The following is a 15,544-nucleotide window of genomic DNA, read 5'->3' as shown; positions in this document are numbered from 1 at the left end:
AAAGAGTGTCTATATAGAGACATTCTAATACGTGACTTGCAGGATCATAGCCTGGGAACTTGAGTCATGGGTGAAAAACGTGGGGTTTTTTCTTTTGATCAGTGAAGTATTACAGAAGTAATTCTTCATCCTAAAATCAGAGGCTTTTTAATGCTTTCAGTAAGAATAATGTAAGCCTGTACATCTTTATGAAGAACTTAAAGAATACATTGTAAGATAAATATAAAATACCTGTGCTAATGTTTTGATTTCCCCCCCATAGGAGGTATTTCCTGTTTTTTTTTTTTAATAGTGCTTGGGTTCATTAATTAACAATTAACTTTGGGGTTTTTTGTAACTATTACTTTAGGTATTTGTTACTTCTGAAAATAATGTTGATGCACAGAAATAAGAATAATATTGTCACTTACAAAAGATGTCATGTTGCTATCTTTATAAGCTGGACATTGTATGGTTAGGTTGCGTGCTTGAAAATGTTTCCCATATATTAATGCAGATCCTTGGTGGAAAACATTTCAGAAGTTTACTTCAGGGCCTGGAAGAAGGTGTCGGGAGAATTCTTAGAGGTAATAATATGCTTGAAATTCCATTTGGATAGTTTTGAATTTCAAGGGGGTGAAGATGCTTGAGTCTTCAACCTCAAAAAGGTGCCTAAGGAAGCCATTAAGGAACTATTTAATTACATTACATATTTAATCACAGCATCACAATGATGCTACAGCCAAATTTCAGATAACACGTAGTTTTTATTTACCATGTGGAAGTGCTGCTGAATTCCCAACTTGATTAATTATGTATTCTGAAATTTTGAAAAACAGTTTAAGCAGAGGGCCCTAAAATGGTAAACTCTGGGCCAAGCAGAAGCAAAGCAAAAAATATCAAAGACTATTTTTAGTTGTTTTAGAGAAAAATATAAGTTGCTGCACAGCCTATAGTACTTATTACTTTTTTATTGTGTTAACAGTAACATGTATGTGTTTTTGCTGTAGATACTTGAGCATGGCTGCATTCAGGATTTCATGCATCATGGAATTCATCTTCCCAGAAGTTCTTCTGTTCATTGTAAAGTGAGAGAGGTAAGATTCTGTAAAGTCTAGCATGAACTAGTAGCATCAAAATCCAGTTACTATAAAGTGGGAAATTTCCATTCCATACTAAAATACCAGGTCAGGCTACAGTGGAACTACTTTTCTTCATAGCAGCCCATATGGTGCTGTGTTTTGGATTTGTTGACTAAAACAGTGTTGATAACACACCAGTGTTTTGGCTGTTGCTGAGCAGTACTTGCATGATGTCAAGGCTTTCTCTTCCCTGCTCTGTTTTCCTAGCGAGTAGGCTGGGGATGAGCAAGAAGTTGGGAGGGGTACAGCCAAGACAACTGATCCAAACTCATCAAAGGGCTATTACATGCTCTGTAACATCACACTCAGCACTAAAAGCTGGGGAAAAGTAGATTTTGGGGAGGTAGCCATTGCCTGGAGACTGGCTGGGCATTGGTCTACTTGTGGGAGGTGGTGAGTGATTGCATTTGTATTGCTTTAGTGTTTTTTGTCCTCTTCCCTTCTCTTATTAAACTGTTATCTCGACCTGTGAGTTTTCTTGCTGTTTTCTTCCAATTCTCTCTTCTACCCCACCGAGTGGGGAGTGAGTGAGTGGCTGTGTGGTGCTTGGCTGGTGCCTAGGGCCAATCTGCCACAAAGACTTAATTAAAAAATAGCATACTCTGAGAAACAGTATTAGAAACAAATTTTAGGAGGAACCTCCTTATAGTTTTGCACTAGATTTGCCTTTGGTGATCAGAAGTAGAAATAAAAGAGGATTTCCAGAGTGCCAGAAATAGCTTTTGCTGTCTGTTCTCTAAGCTTTTCTTTACGTAGAGTTGACCTTTCCATAGCTGATCACAGGGATGAAAGTCATAAATTCCTTGAGGCAAAATCAGTAGATGGGTCTAGAACTAAACTTGGTTTGGGCTTTTTTTAAAATTGTTGTTCTATACAGGGGTTACTTCTGTATATTTCAAAAACAGAAAAAGGATTCCTCTGCTATAGGATTGTTTCTGTAGATACTCTTCACAGGCTTCCCTGTTTGGCTGTAGCTGTGAATACCTGAAGTATTGACCACTAAAGGTTCAACTTCTTTTCAAACTGACCTGTGTTTCAGGGGGAGTAATTTCTTCATATCAGGTTACATGATGTCCTTTCTCATATTCTGCTCTGGTCTTCTGCTTTCCTTTTTTGTCTGCATAATTCAGATACAAAAATAGAAGGGGCTTTAGATAACTAAGCACAGTTTTGAGTCGCAAGGAGTGCTGATACTTACTTTTCATCAACACATGCACGAAGTTTGTAGATTTGTATTTGGATAACTCCATTTACCAAATAATGCTCCTTTGTTCTTAATGGAGAAATGCCTTATTTATTGGTAGTTGATAACTGCACGATTTCAAAGTATTTCTGCCAGTTACTTTGAAAATAGTTTTTTTATTGGAGCAAAAAATGAGTGGTTGCTGTGAAACTGACTCTGTAGCCATGATTTTATTTCTTACTTGTAGATCATTATATATTGTATTATATATCTATCATTATTGTATCTATGAAGTTATAAAATGTGGTATTTATTAGATCTTTTTCTTTTTTATGATGTTTGAGACTTTTGAATAAAATATGCAGTCAATTAATATGTCTAGTTTTATCACTTTTCATAGCGTGCAAAACTCTTCAGTCTTATATAAATTATGAAATGAGACAACTTCTACCAAATTCTTGAATGTAGAAAGTACAGTAAAAATAGTTTTTGGGATTGGTCTGTGTGTGTTTTTTTGTGTTTTTTTTCCCTCAGATTCTGAGTTATTTTCATAAACAAAGTAAAGTTCGTCAAGGAGTTGAAGAAATGCTCTGCAGATTGTATCAACCTATCCTTTGGAGGTCGCTGAAGGTAATTATCCTTTTCAGAAAATGAGGCTCTTTCCCCAGCTACTAAAATGGGGGTCCCTCCCACATGTTCTGTTTTTAATAATTGCTTTCAAAATAAAATGTCTATGGGGGAGACAAAACAAAAACCCAAACCATGGCATTTTGCATCTCAGCTGTTGCAGAATAACTTCAAGTTGTAATCAGGCATAGTTTGATATAATTTCCTTCTATAATGCAGTTTTGTTTACAGGTATACAGAGTGTTTTCAGGATTGCCAGCAGACAGTGGGACTGAGTGTCATATTCTCCTCATGTTCTCAATTCATGATTTTTGTGTAATCTTGTATTGTTTTCCAAGGTCTTTATGGAATAATCAGTGCTTTATTGATCAAAGCCAGAAATGTTCAGAGCATGATTTCACCTTCTGAATAATTACCAGCCTTAGAATACAGCTCAAATTAATTTGAGGGTATTATTCTAGAAAACCTTTTATTCTAGTTTGATTGTATGTGCAGACATTCATGCTATGAATGTGCTTTTAATCAAGAATCAGAATGAAATTCCTGGCGTCTAGTACTTTTAAGGAGTACGTCTTCCTGTGCTTGCATGCACAGACTGAAAGGTTCCTACAGCAGGGTACCTACTCAGCCACACTCTATGACTTAAGCCATATTTCCTTCTTTGAACAGCTTTTGTCTGAGATCTCTTCAGTGAGAGCATATGTATACCATATACCATTTGTTACAGCCAAGTTAAGTGCTGTTAAACATGTACTGGTTCCACTTACTGATTGATTACATAGCGTTTTCTCTAGCCATGAGAGAGGAGTTTGAAAACTCCTAAAGATGGAAGTATTTTAAAATCACATTAAAAGTCATTTAAAATGGATCATATGCGTTACATGAAGGACTTGAAAGCTGTTTGGTTTCAATAGAACCCTATAGTAAAAGGGAAGCTGGGCAGACTCATCACTAGGCCAGTATCTTGTTTGGTCTTACATTAAGAGTTGAATCCCCTCCCTTTAGAATTAATATAAACAAACATCTTTCTGGATGACATATGTGCTCTCAGTACAAAAGAGTAATAGCTACAGAGCCTGGATTTCTTTAATTTCTACATTTCTGTCCCTAAAACCAATAGGCTTTTAACTGATTTTTGCCAGCATAGCGAAGTTCCTGACTAGTGTCTCAGAACCAGTTTCAGAGTAGACAGCAAAGCATTCTGTTCTTAAGGGAGTTGCTATCTGTAAATGGAGTAGTAGTTCACTTTCTAAAGCCTAGGACTCAAATCAAATATAAGATTAGGCTACTTCAGAGGAACATTCTGTCAGAACTTATTCAATCTGCATAGATACGTTTGGAGAAATGTAACAGAAAGGTTTGGCTTGAGGAAAAAGTTTAATTATTGTTTTGCAGCAAGACAGTGGGAGAAATTTGTGATTCCAGAAGTGGTTCCAATTTTTGGCAGCTGTTATTCATAATTTTCACATTACTAATGGTTCCATTGCTAGAATAAATCTGAATTTTAGGAAGGTTTGGGGGACTTATTTATTTTTGTTGGGGTGGTTTTTGTTTTGTTTCTTTTTTATCTTGACAGATTCAACATATGTAGTTAAGCACTTTAAGCTTAGCCATTAACAGGCATATCAAATAGGCCATGGAGAATTTGTTTTCATACAGCAAAACAGTGCAACTGTTGTGAACATAGATTTCATAATGGTAAAGGGAGGACCATTAAAAAAAAATAAAAGTGGAATGCAGCAATTATATGAATCATGTAACGATTCAGTGCAAGGAAACATTCTGAATTCCAAATGATTCAGTACAGTATTTGTGATTGGTGAAAGGAATGTGACTGAATGTCAAAATTAATTTATTTTAGGATGGGTCACTGTCTTGCTGTATGACTTCTGTAGAGTTAGTTTTTCTTTTTCATATGGTACTGCTGAAGTACTTGCCATTTTTAAGATAACTGGTTGCTGTGACTCAGAATCACCAGTAGTTTAAGATATGGAACTAAGAAGGGAAGCTCGTATTTGTCCTTACTGGTATGGATTCTGCTCCAAAGCTTGAAATGTAGTTTAATTTTTAGATAACCAGTTTGATGCTCCTACTTTAGCCAGTGTATAAATCCCTAATTTAACACAGTGCAGAACAAATCTTGTTCTACAACACAGATTACAAAACAGAAAGGGAACTCGTTGAAGCACCTCTTTTCCCCTCCTTCTTTCAGAAAGGAAAAAATACTTCACTGTAAGCATACAAAGGATTCCAGAACTGTTCATGTTGAAACTACTTGATTTCATCCCGGAAATCTTTAAACTGAGAATGCATATTTGTAAAGCATAGTTCTTTTTTTCTTCTTAAATTGCTGTTTTGCAAATACTGGTATTGCACAAGCTTCCCTTGTGGCTTTCACCTACCCATATTTTCTACGCCTTTTTGCAATTTTAAGTTTTTATAATGTTTTTTCATGTCGTCTTTATGAAAAGTAGGTCTTGTGCAAATATAGCAGAGACAGTTGTGCAGTGATTGGTTCCTTTTAAAGTGGTGTGGTGTTTTTTTTTTTTCTTTTTTAACATCACACATTTTTAAACTAACTTTTACTGAGGAATAACAGTGTTTTAAACAATTGGAAGTTAATTTCAGGACTCGTAAGACCAGATGAAACGTAAAAGAAAGCTCTGAAAATTAACTGATAAAAAAAAAAAATACTGTTTAAAAGGTTCTGAAGATTCTCAGAATAGTACAAGCATAAAGGTAAAGAAACATTAGTCATTTAAATAACTGCAGGCTTCTCTTGCATGGAAAAGTCAGTGTGGAATAAAATAGTCCTAAGCTCTACCCTGTGAAGACCTTTATTATGAGCTTGAATATGCAAATACATTTGGGATAAATTCCAATTAATTAAAGGCAGGAATTTAAACTGTGGGTACTTGGTTCAGAATTAAAGTGAGCTTAATGGAATTCAGTGTAATGCACTTCAGAAAGCTTATTAACTTTCTGGCATGGTTGTGGTAGACAAGGTCTAGATTATTGCACAGAAACATACTTTAACTTTCACATGAAATATTAGTGCAGAAGAGCCATTGCACCCCAAATTCACATATGAGCTTGTTATGCCGTAATTCTTCAATATAGACAAGCTGAAAGTTAAAGGTTTTTCTACGGCTTTATAGGATTGAATTAAGAATTGTAATCTTTCAACATTTAGACTGTTTTTTTTATCCATGATAAAGTAAAACACAAGTCTCTAACAGAAGAATGTATATATGTATATATTATTTGCCTTTGTAGTATTACATTTAGAATTCCTGTTGATTTTGTTGAATATTAATTCTCAAAGAATTTGGAATTCTTTGGTTCTACACAGAGATGTGACCCATAGTACGAGGACCCATCCAGAAGGGAAATACAAAAGAAGTTGTAAATGAAGTATTTGTTGTTCATTTCTTTGGTGTTTTTCTGTTTTTATTTGCCATTAGTTTATTTTAAATAATACATGGCTATCCATTTTGTCTTTTCCCTGCCTCTGATATGAAAGTCTGTTACGACTAGGGAAGAAGAAAATTGGATGAATAGAATAGTCCAGATGTTCCCTGATCTTGCTGTTAAAATTAAGTTTGATTACACTATATAAATAGTCTCATATATATGCACACACACATGTGTGCATTTGTTTTAACTTGGGCCCTAAACCTTAACAAAATTCTTCCTTCCAAGAGAAGTCAGCACAGGCTCTTATCATTGCACCGCTGTATTTGATAAATAAGAGCTAGTCTGATGGTTAGATTTCAGGCTTCTCCCTTAGATGCCTTGAATTTCATCTTTTTTTCATTTCATTGCCTGCTCACTTTTTCTATACTTTAAGAGTCCACAGGGCCAATTATTTTTCACTGGCTGTCTAAATATACACTTACTTCATTTTTCTTTACATTTGGGGCTCTACAACCAGTGAAATATATAGTGTAATGCTAAAAACTGTTACAAATGGTAAAATGCCTGAGAGTTATGAGGCTTGCCTTAGATTTTTGATGAACTGCCTGGAGCTCAGAACATGGTCCTATTACTTATGTGCATAGATGCAGAACTGAATACATTTATGTTGGATAACTTATTTTCCAGGCTCGCTGCTACTTAGTTTCTAAATACTGTTTTCTTGAAGAAATAGGATTGAGCTTTTTAATTAAACCACCTGTCTCTTGACAGGCATTTTAATTAGTTTGCCTGAATTCAAGGTTCTTGTATTCTGAAGAGGAGCTTTAGGGTGACCAAGAGAAATCCCAACTGCTTTTAATTTCTTCAGCATTAATCAGGCTGTGACTCTTCAGGGTCACTGAAGTTGGTATGCTTTGAAAGCTGATTGTACTAATAACTCAGATTTTACTGAATGGGTGGAAATGTAAGGTAAAAAAAAAGAATAAATCACATGTTACTGTAAGTTCTTCCATATATTTCACAATTAATCTCTTCCATCTACTTAATTAGAACCACCAACTTGCTAGAAGTGTCTGGAGAACAGTATTTGAGAAGATACGCAGTTTAATATCAAGTCTGTACTTACTGAAAAAGTATTTTCCTCCTTCACTCTGCCAGGCCAGAAACTCCGAAGTTCGATCGAATGCCGCGTTTCTGTTTGTCGATGCTTTTCCTGTTTGTGATCCCAGTTTTAACACTGAAGAGATGGATAATGAAATTCAGAAACAATTTGAAGTGCTTTTTGTAAGTTTTAGTGAAACTAAAATGTTAAAAATGAAACTTTCATCAAAGGTAACTCAAAAATAAGCTATTGATGTAATTAAAATTCATGGGATATCTGAATAGTATTCATAGGGAAATACAGGCCTATGATGCAAAAATAAACTAATATTTTAATTTCTGTAGTATCTTGACAACAGGTGACATGCACCATTTTCAGGTCTGAAAAGGAATTATTTGGCATTGTTATTAATCTGTGAATGAAAGATGCTTTTGAAAGCCTAGATGCATGTTAATGAATTTTGATCTTTACTTTACCTAGGATTGGTAAGGAGAGCTTTACACTTAACATGGAAGCATTCAATGGAATTTTAATAATGTATTACTAAATTCTTCTGAAATGAAACATAATAGAGATAAGAACCTAAAAAACTCTACCAGCCTAGATGGATGAGAATGGGCATAGTGTTTTCGTTAAGAAAATGTTTGAGAAATCCTGAGTATGGTTTTTTTTAAACATCAGGTAATTGAATGGATTTCAGAATTTTCATATCATTGTTTAGGAGCAGTGGCCAGCTTAAACTCATGTGAATAGTAGTCTAAATATTCTTAATTAAGTCACAGATGCAAGATTTAATGTAAGTTATTGTTAAAAAACCCTATTTCAAAAGTCCAATTAAAAAAAGACCAATATTTGTCTTAATTTTGCTTCTGATTTAAATTTCCTAGTTAGCTTCATAATAAAATGCCTCGAGGGAATATTAATATTACAATTTCATAGGATGACAATGTGCATAATGATTAAAAGATAATGGAATGCTATGTGTTTGTTAGGCTAATGTCAAACAACAGTAGAGTCATAGTGTGCTCACATTATTATTCTTTTGTTTGTTTTAGAGTCTCTTAGAAGATCCTCATCCACTTGTCCGCTCGACAGGGATACTTGGAGTTACTCAGATAACATCGAAATACTGGGAGATGATTCCTCCTACTATTCTTGTTGATCTTTTACAAAAACTGATTGGAGAGCTGGCATGTGATATAACATCTGCTGATGTTCGGTGCTCTGTTTTTAAAGTAAATCTTTTTTCCTAAAGCTTAAAATCATGATTGTCATGTTTATATTTTGCCTGGTTCACAAGTTGCCAGTATAGGCCACTTTAACTGAAGGAAATTGCTTATTCTGCATAATTACTTAGGCAGTAAAGTACCTAATGTACACAAGGTTTGCACAGGTTTTATAGAAGCCACACAGTTAGAATGAAAAAATGCCTTTTAAAATAGTGACTGGCTTTGTTACTCTTGATCGCTTTGCTTTTCCAGTTTTATTTACCTTTTTGGGGCCTGATAATTTAGTTAGTTTAGCTACTAGAAAGTATGCTTAGACTTGAGAATATATACAGGCAGGTTCTTATGTTTCTATGTCACTGTTTTTAACCCATCCCGAGACATGCACAATTATGTTATGATTTTGTACCCTACTTTGTGTTTCTAAGGTTTGGATGAATATAAATACAAACTGGAAAGATAATTACATACTGAGTTTCTCTGGGAATGGCAGCCTCCTGTGCATTGTTCAGTATGTTAGGATTAGTTCATCTACATCTTTCTGGCATCTGGTAAATAACTGAGAGCTTGGGCAGAAAAATTAACTCTGAGCAGTATTTTCACTTAAAGATTTTGTGTGTGTGTCAATTCAGCCTTAAATAGGAGCTATGTTCATGTTAATCCTCACTTGCTCCTCTGCAGCTGCATGGGTGTCTATACTGGGTAAGCAGAAAGCGCAGGTTTAAAAATAACTTAGCAAAAGAGATGTATTTTTAACCTGAAATGAGCACGGTTTATGGAGCTGGTATTGCTACCACAAGGAGCACTTGACACTGTGCCCTCAAAAGGAAGGCAAGACCGTGGCCTCTGTAGCTGCTTCGGCTGAAATGAGCTCACGGAACAGAGTTCGCTAGAAATTTGAAATAACCATACCAAGGACCCAGCAATGATCCAGCTGAACAAGTTCAAGGTACATCTTTTTTCAAATCTACTCTTATTTTTTTTTTTTATAGCTATGATTTTTTTCTTGCAGTGCCTACCAATAATTTTGGACAACAAACTAAGTCACCCATTACTGGAACAGCTCCTGCCAGCAGTAAAATATAGTCTTCATGACAATTCAGAGAAAGTGCGAGTGGCTTTTGTGGATATGCTGCTGAAAGTTAAGGCTACCAAGGCTGCTAAGGTAGGATAAGTGACACTTGGTAAGTGTCAATAAGGAGATTAAATCAAAGGATTTATTTAAAAAAAAAAAAAATAGAAGTACCCTTTGAGACTACTGCTGTATACCTAAATGGAAAAAGAATCCATGCTTACAATGGCAGGTTTTCCTTTTCTTGTGGATTTAAGCATATAACTTTTATATGTTTATTTCTAAGACTTGTGGATTCTGTTGCTGTTAGTCACTTCTGTCCATTTTAGAGGTTTTGATCTAAATGTTAGGTAGTAGTACAGAAGTCCTTCCTTCCAGTGTTTTTAATGAATTTTACTGAAGTCATGATGTGCCTAAAAAATGTTTTAACTTAAATAAATGAAGAAATTGTTACTAGTCCTGGTGAGCTTTCAGCCTTTGCATAGCAGTTCTTCACAGAAACATCAACTATAGGAGATAGCTTTGTGTCTGGGTATTATTACAGAAGAGATTTTTATACGTATGCTGGAAAGTTTAGTTCTTAGTTGAGCCAAGTACTTCTCCTTTTTCTATCCCCTGCATTTTTTTACTAGTTTGGGATGATTAGCAGATCAAATGGACTTTGTGCTCCCCTGCTTGGTTTCAGTGGCTGCTAGAATCACAAGCACTGAGCAGACCCTTTTCTCAGCATGTTTCTGTCTTCCTGCCATGCCAGGGCAGAGCAGTCAGTACTGCCACACTTCCTTCCCACTGCCTAGCTCAAGTCAGGACTCATACCTTCAAAATGCTTACCACCTTTACCAAATTTCTTTTATACTTTTGTTTACGTAGCTGTACGGTTTCATTTTGTCTTTTGTGGCCATGTTCTTTTAGGATTTTGGTTTTTTTTTAGTGTATATTTTTATATCAATCTTGAGTGGACTGTTGTGGACTCTTACATAGGCTGATACTGTCCAGCATTAGGCATCTTCGAGCTCTTTCTCCACTCTCTGCTGTTAAGTGTTTCCTAATTTTAATTTTATATTTTGTTTTAATGTTGCTTTTGTCTCTTGCTAAGCTTAATTGTTAGGACATCCTTATCTTGTGCTAGGCACATGCACTATTGGAAATCAGAGGCATGTATCTATTTTCCAGGAGATAATTAAATAGTTGGTTTGTCGAATTTTTAAGGTTCCAGTGCTCAAGGAACACTAACATATCTGCCCCTAATACAAGAATTACCTGCTTGCTGAATATGTGCATTCCAGCTTTGACAGCAGGACCTCAAAGACATACTGACATTAGACCACCTCAGTACCTTCCAAATTCATCAAAAAATGCTCAGAAGTAGATGAATGTGAGGCAATTCTGGAATTGAGAGCTTTCAGCTTCTTGCATACAGGTTCAGGAACCAGATTACAATGATGTGACAGCAAGTTTGGGGCTTCCATAATACATACGTCAATGCATTGATTAGGCAAATCCACAGAAAATGTGAAATGGAGACAACACTACAAGTGCAAGGTCTTATTGTTCAGACTGTCTGCAGGAAGAGTTTCCAGCAGGGTCCTGGTAATGTTTGCAGCTCTCCTGAGATTAACAATATGCAGCTGTACCTTTACTTCCACAGTTGGTTCTGGTTGTTGAGATTGTTGGAGATAGCCAGAGGTGGCAATTCAGAGTTATAAATTAAGCAGTATTACTCTAAAAGATATCATTTCCCCTGAAGTTCCTGCTAAATCTGAGGTAGAATGGCAGAAGAATCCCTGTGACCCTGGTCCTCGCACTGGTGGTGCCTGTGTGAGAAGAGATGTATCACTTGGTTCACAGAACGGCAGGTCACAGAACTGTTCTGAAAGTCGGGACTCTGAAATCATGATTTCTAGTGTACTCTTCTGTTGTTACCATCTTAAAAACATTAATGCCCTAATAATCTGATTGTGTCATTTTTAGAATCTTCCTATGTATTTTTTAATATTAATTTCTACATTCCTTTGTAATTTCACATGTACTCAGCTCTTCTTGTGCTGTTTTAACTCCTGGTAAGATACGATATACAAGTATGTTTTAAAGGACTGGCACCTACAGTCATTATTTGATCCATTAATATCAATTACCTGTATAGTACAATACAGCCAAGCTTTTTAGAACTGGCATTCAATATCAACAATACTTTGGGTTTTTATATGTCGTTACTTTGCATACAGTTTTTTAAAAGCAAAATATTCATGCTGCTGTTAAATGTATAAAAAAAGTCTTGTTTGAAAGTGGTTCATCATTCAGTATAAAAATTCAAGCAAACAATCTTCTGGGCTTCCTTGAATTATTTTTAATTTGCTGCCATTAAAGACAGAGGAAAAAGGACAACTCTCAGCTTCAGGGATTTTATTTTCTTTTAGATATTAATTAGTTCTTTAGGCATAATGAGTATCTTCCATCCACTCTGTACTTTATTTCTATGTACTAAAAGATTCAGATCATCTAAAGGAAAGATCAGGCTTACATTTTAAAAAAAATAATCCTAGTAAGTGTTAGATGTTTTGCCAGTAAAGCCTATTTATTTAAAAAAAATGTAATGTGTATCTCTGCTAAGTTCTGGGATTACTTTAATGCTTACTCCACAGACCTTCTTTATATGGTAATTCTAATAGGGATGGGATGCTCATAGTTTGAAATCACAAAGTAATTACCTGTTGCAAAATTTCTGCTCAAGAATAAAATAATTTTTCCCATTGCTAAGAAACATTTTTTTGGGGTATTCTAATTTGGTAGGTTGGTTTGGGGGTTTTTGTGTGTATGTTGTTGTGTTTTTTTTTTTGTTTTTTTTTTTTTTTTATCTGAAAGTGCACAGTGTAATAATTCAAGATCTCACAAAAATTACAGGTGTGACTGGTATTACCTCTGGTGTAACAAGCTGTTTATTCTTTCTGAGTTTCACAGCCTTCAATTACTGTTACAAATAAGCTAGAGCTCTGCTAACTGTGGGATGAATTTAGGGTTTGGGAAGGGTTTGGACAGTCCTGTTCTATACACGTTTTTAAGGTGCATATCCTACTTGTAGGTATTTTGATCCTACTTTGCTCTAGGATGAGAATATGAAATGTGGCACATAATGACAAATAATTACGTGTGGTGGTGATACCCTTGTAGAGTAAATAATTCTTCCTTAAACCTATGGAACTGCATTAGCATTGCAGGTATATTGAGCTGGAATGGCTTGAAGCAGAATTTTAGATTGCTTGAATCAGTCTACTGGAGATACCGGGAGATTTAGAGGTGTGTCAGAACAGTAGCATTGCTGCAGCAATATGTGACCTCAAGTAAATAGTAGTTTGATGAAATTTTGGTAAAAATTAAAAATGCTCATGATATTCTGGCAAATGCTATATATATATATTTGTTGAGACTTTGGGTGTGGACAACATTTAATAAAGGTGATTTGAGTTTTCCTTTTTTTCAACTGCTGTAATATCTTTTTCTCGCTTTAAAAAGTTCTGGAATATCTGTCCCATGGAACATCTTCTGACTCGTCTTGAAGTTGATTCACGGCCTGTGTCACGACGTATAGTGAACCTTTTATTCAACTCTTTCTTTCCCATTAACCAACCTGAGGATGTGTGGTGTGAACGCTGTGTCACTCTCATCCAGATGAATTCAGCAGCAGCTAGAAAGTTCTATCAATATGCTTATGAACATACAGCCCCCAACAATATAGGTAAAGTGCAAAATCCTATGAATCTTTGGAAACATTAATAACAAACCATGTAACTGCTTTTTGAATTTTTTCTCTTAACAGTGGTACATTGTTGCTGTTTATTTCTGCTTTTAAGTGCTGTACTGTGTCCTCTAACTGCTGTCTCTCTGATCTCTTTTCCTCTTTCTCCTTGCATGTACATTAAAACTATCTAAGTTGATAATTTATCGTGCAGAACTAGTAAAATAAAACACCCTGGTGTCTCCAGTGAGATAAGTCACTTGATTCTTGAGATCTTTATGTGGGAGATTCTACAGAAGGTGAAAAGTACTTGTCTGATTATCTGGGGTTTGTGGATCAGTGGTATTTTCAAATGGCTCAGAGAAAATCTAAAAAGCCCTCCTTCCTATTAAAAGCTTCAGAAACTTTCAGTGAAAAGGGTATGTACTGTACAGACTATAGCTGCTTTTTATAAAAATGCTATTGAACCAAATTAAATTGGGAAAATTTTGTTTCAGAGGAGTTCTAATACTATAAAAACAAAGTAGTCAGCATGGAGTGACTTGGATAAAATGCCCAAGCCCTTGCTTCTGGACTGCTTACCTTGGTAAGGTAGTTCTAAAATAACATGTGGTGGTGTATTTTAGCTTGTTGTGCATTCACCAGAGTGGATATAATCCTTTCACTTTTATCTAGAGATGAGCTCCTGATGAAGTAGTCCAGTGATTAGGCTACTACATCTTTTATAAACAATTGGAATTGACACTGGAAGGGATGTATTATTAAATATAGGCTATTAAATGAATAGCTGTGCTAGGTGAACATAGGAGGTTTGGAAGCTCCCTCTGATCCTGGTTTGATAAGGTGGTGGTTGGTTTTGGGTTTTTTAATAGACTTTTTTTAACAATAAAATTATAGAACCTGGTGATAACGTTGCCATTTGTTGTGGTTTAACCTCAGACAGCAACTAAACATCACATGGCCGCTTGCTCACTCCTCCTTCCCAGCAGGATGGGGAGGAGAATTGAAACAAAAACATAGTAAAACTCCTGGGTTGAGATAAAAATGGTTTAGTAACTAAACTAAAATAATAACAATAATATTAGTAAAATGTAGTAGTAGTAAGAGTGACAAAAAGCAGTGTCACAAAATTGTGGAGGGGAAAAATAAAAGCCAAGAAATGACAAGTGAATGTGCATTGCAAATGCACCCCACCCACTGACCGACGTCCAGGCATCGATCTGTCCCCCCAGCCAGCTGCCCCAGTGTATATACAGAGCATGATGTTCTGTGCTGTGGAATAACCCTGTGGCCAGTTGGGGTCAGCTGTCCTGGCCATGCTCCCTCCTGCCTTCTGCACCTGCTCGCTGCCAGAGCATGGGAAAGTGAAAAATTCTCAATTTAGAATAAACGCTACTTAGCAACAGCTAAAACATGTTATCAACATTATTCTCACACTAAATCTAAAACACAGCTCTCTACCAGCTACTGAGAAGCAAATTAACTGTCCCAGATGAAGCCAGGACACCACTTCTTCTTCAGTCTTGAGGATATAAAACATGTTCACATTTCTTCATTTCCTTTGACCAGGAATTTTTTTCTTTTTTGCCTAGTTATTTCTGGTTCTGCTGCCAGCTTTTTCAGACTGGCTTTCCAGCATTACACTTAGAAGCATTTACTAGCAACATTTTTAACAAAAGTAAAAGTCTAATTTATTCTTATTATATTTAAATATAGCTAAACTGATGCTTACTATTCGGCGCTGCTTGAATGCCTGCATTCAGAAAGCAAGAAAAGAGAGTCTTCATGGTACTGATGATAATGACGATGAAAGTGAAAAGGAGAATACAAGTGTAAGAAAGTCCCCTTTATAATGTGTTCTGACAACTTTTTTTCTGTGATGCTTAGTTTGAGACATAGGCAGTTAATGATACAACAGAAATCTAAAGGAAGACACTTGGGCATCTGTGGAATTAGAAGGGGAGAACTGCCATTGTGATGTTTCCATGCCCTGCAATAACAGATTTGGTGAAGGAGCTAGAGTAAGGTAGAAGGAATGTGAAGTATATTTTAAATTGGTACCT

At 35.7% G+C, this 15,544-nt stretch overlaps 1 protein-coding gene across 1 annotated transcript in view; it reads left to right on the top strand.

Annotated features, from left to right (window-relative positions):
- NCAPG2 (non-SMC condensin II complex, subunit G2) overlaps window positions 1-15,544 on the top strand; it is a gene marked incomplete at its 3' end in the record, with an annotated part of 42,891 nt that overhangs the window by 13,963 nt on the left and 13,384 nt on the right. Inside the window, exons 7-14 of the mRNA XM_008948183.1 lie at window positions 497-566; window positions 990-1,076; window positions 2,839-2,934; window positions 7,507-7,632; window positions 8,506-8,685; window positions 9,689-9,841; window positions 13,259-13,481; window positions 15,198-15,313. Of these exons, the coding sequence (XP_008946431.1) occupies window positions 497-566; window positions 990-1,076; window positions 2,839-2,934; window positions 7,507-7,632; window positions 8,506-8,685; window positions 9,689-9,841; window positions 13,259-13,481; window positions 15,198-15,313 (1,051 nt within the window). The remainder of the gene's footprint in view (window positions 1-496; window positions 567-989; window positions 1,077-2,838; window positions 2,935-7,506; window positions 7,633-8,505; window positions 8,686-9,688; window positions 9,842-13,258; window positions 13,482-15,197; window positions 15,314-15,544) is intronic.

The sequence above is a fragment of the Merops nubicus genome, unplaced genomic scaffold (assembly GCF_000691845.1).
Source record: "Merops nubicus isolate BGI_N331 unplaced genomic scaffold, ASM69184v1 scaffold15639, whole genome shotgun sequence".
In the NCBI taxonomy this organism is placed as follows: Eukaryota; Metazoa; Chordata; class Aves; order Coraciiformes; family Meropidae; genus Merops; species Merops nubicus.
Note: the sequence above shows the minus strand (reverse complement) of the source record. Positions and strands in the feature narration are given on the sequence as shown.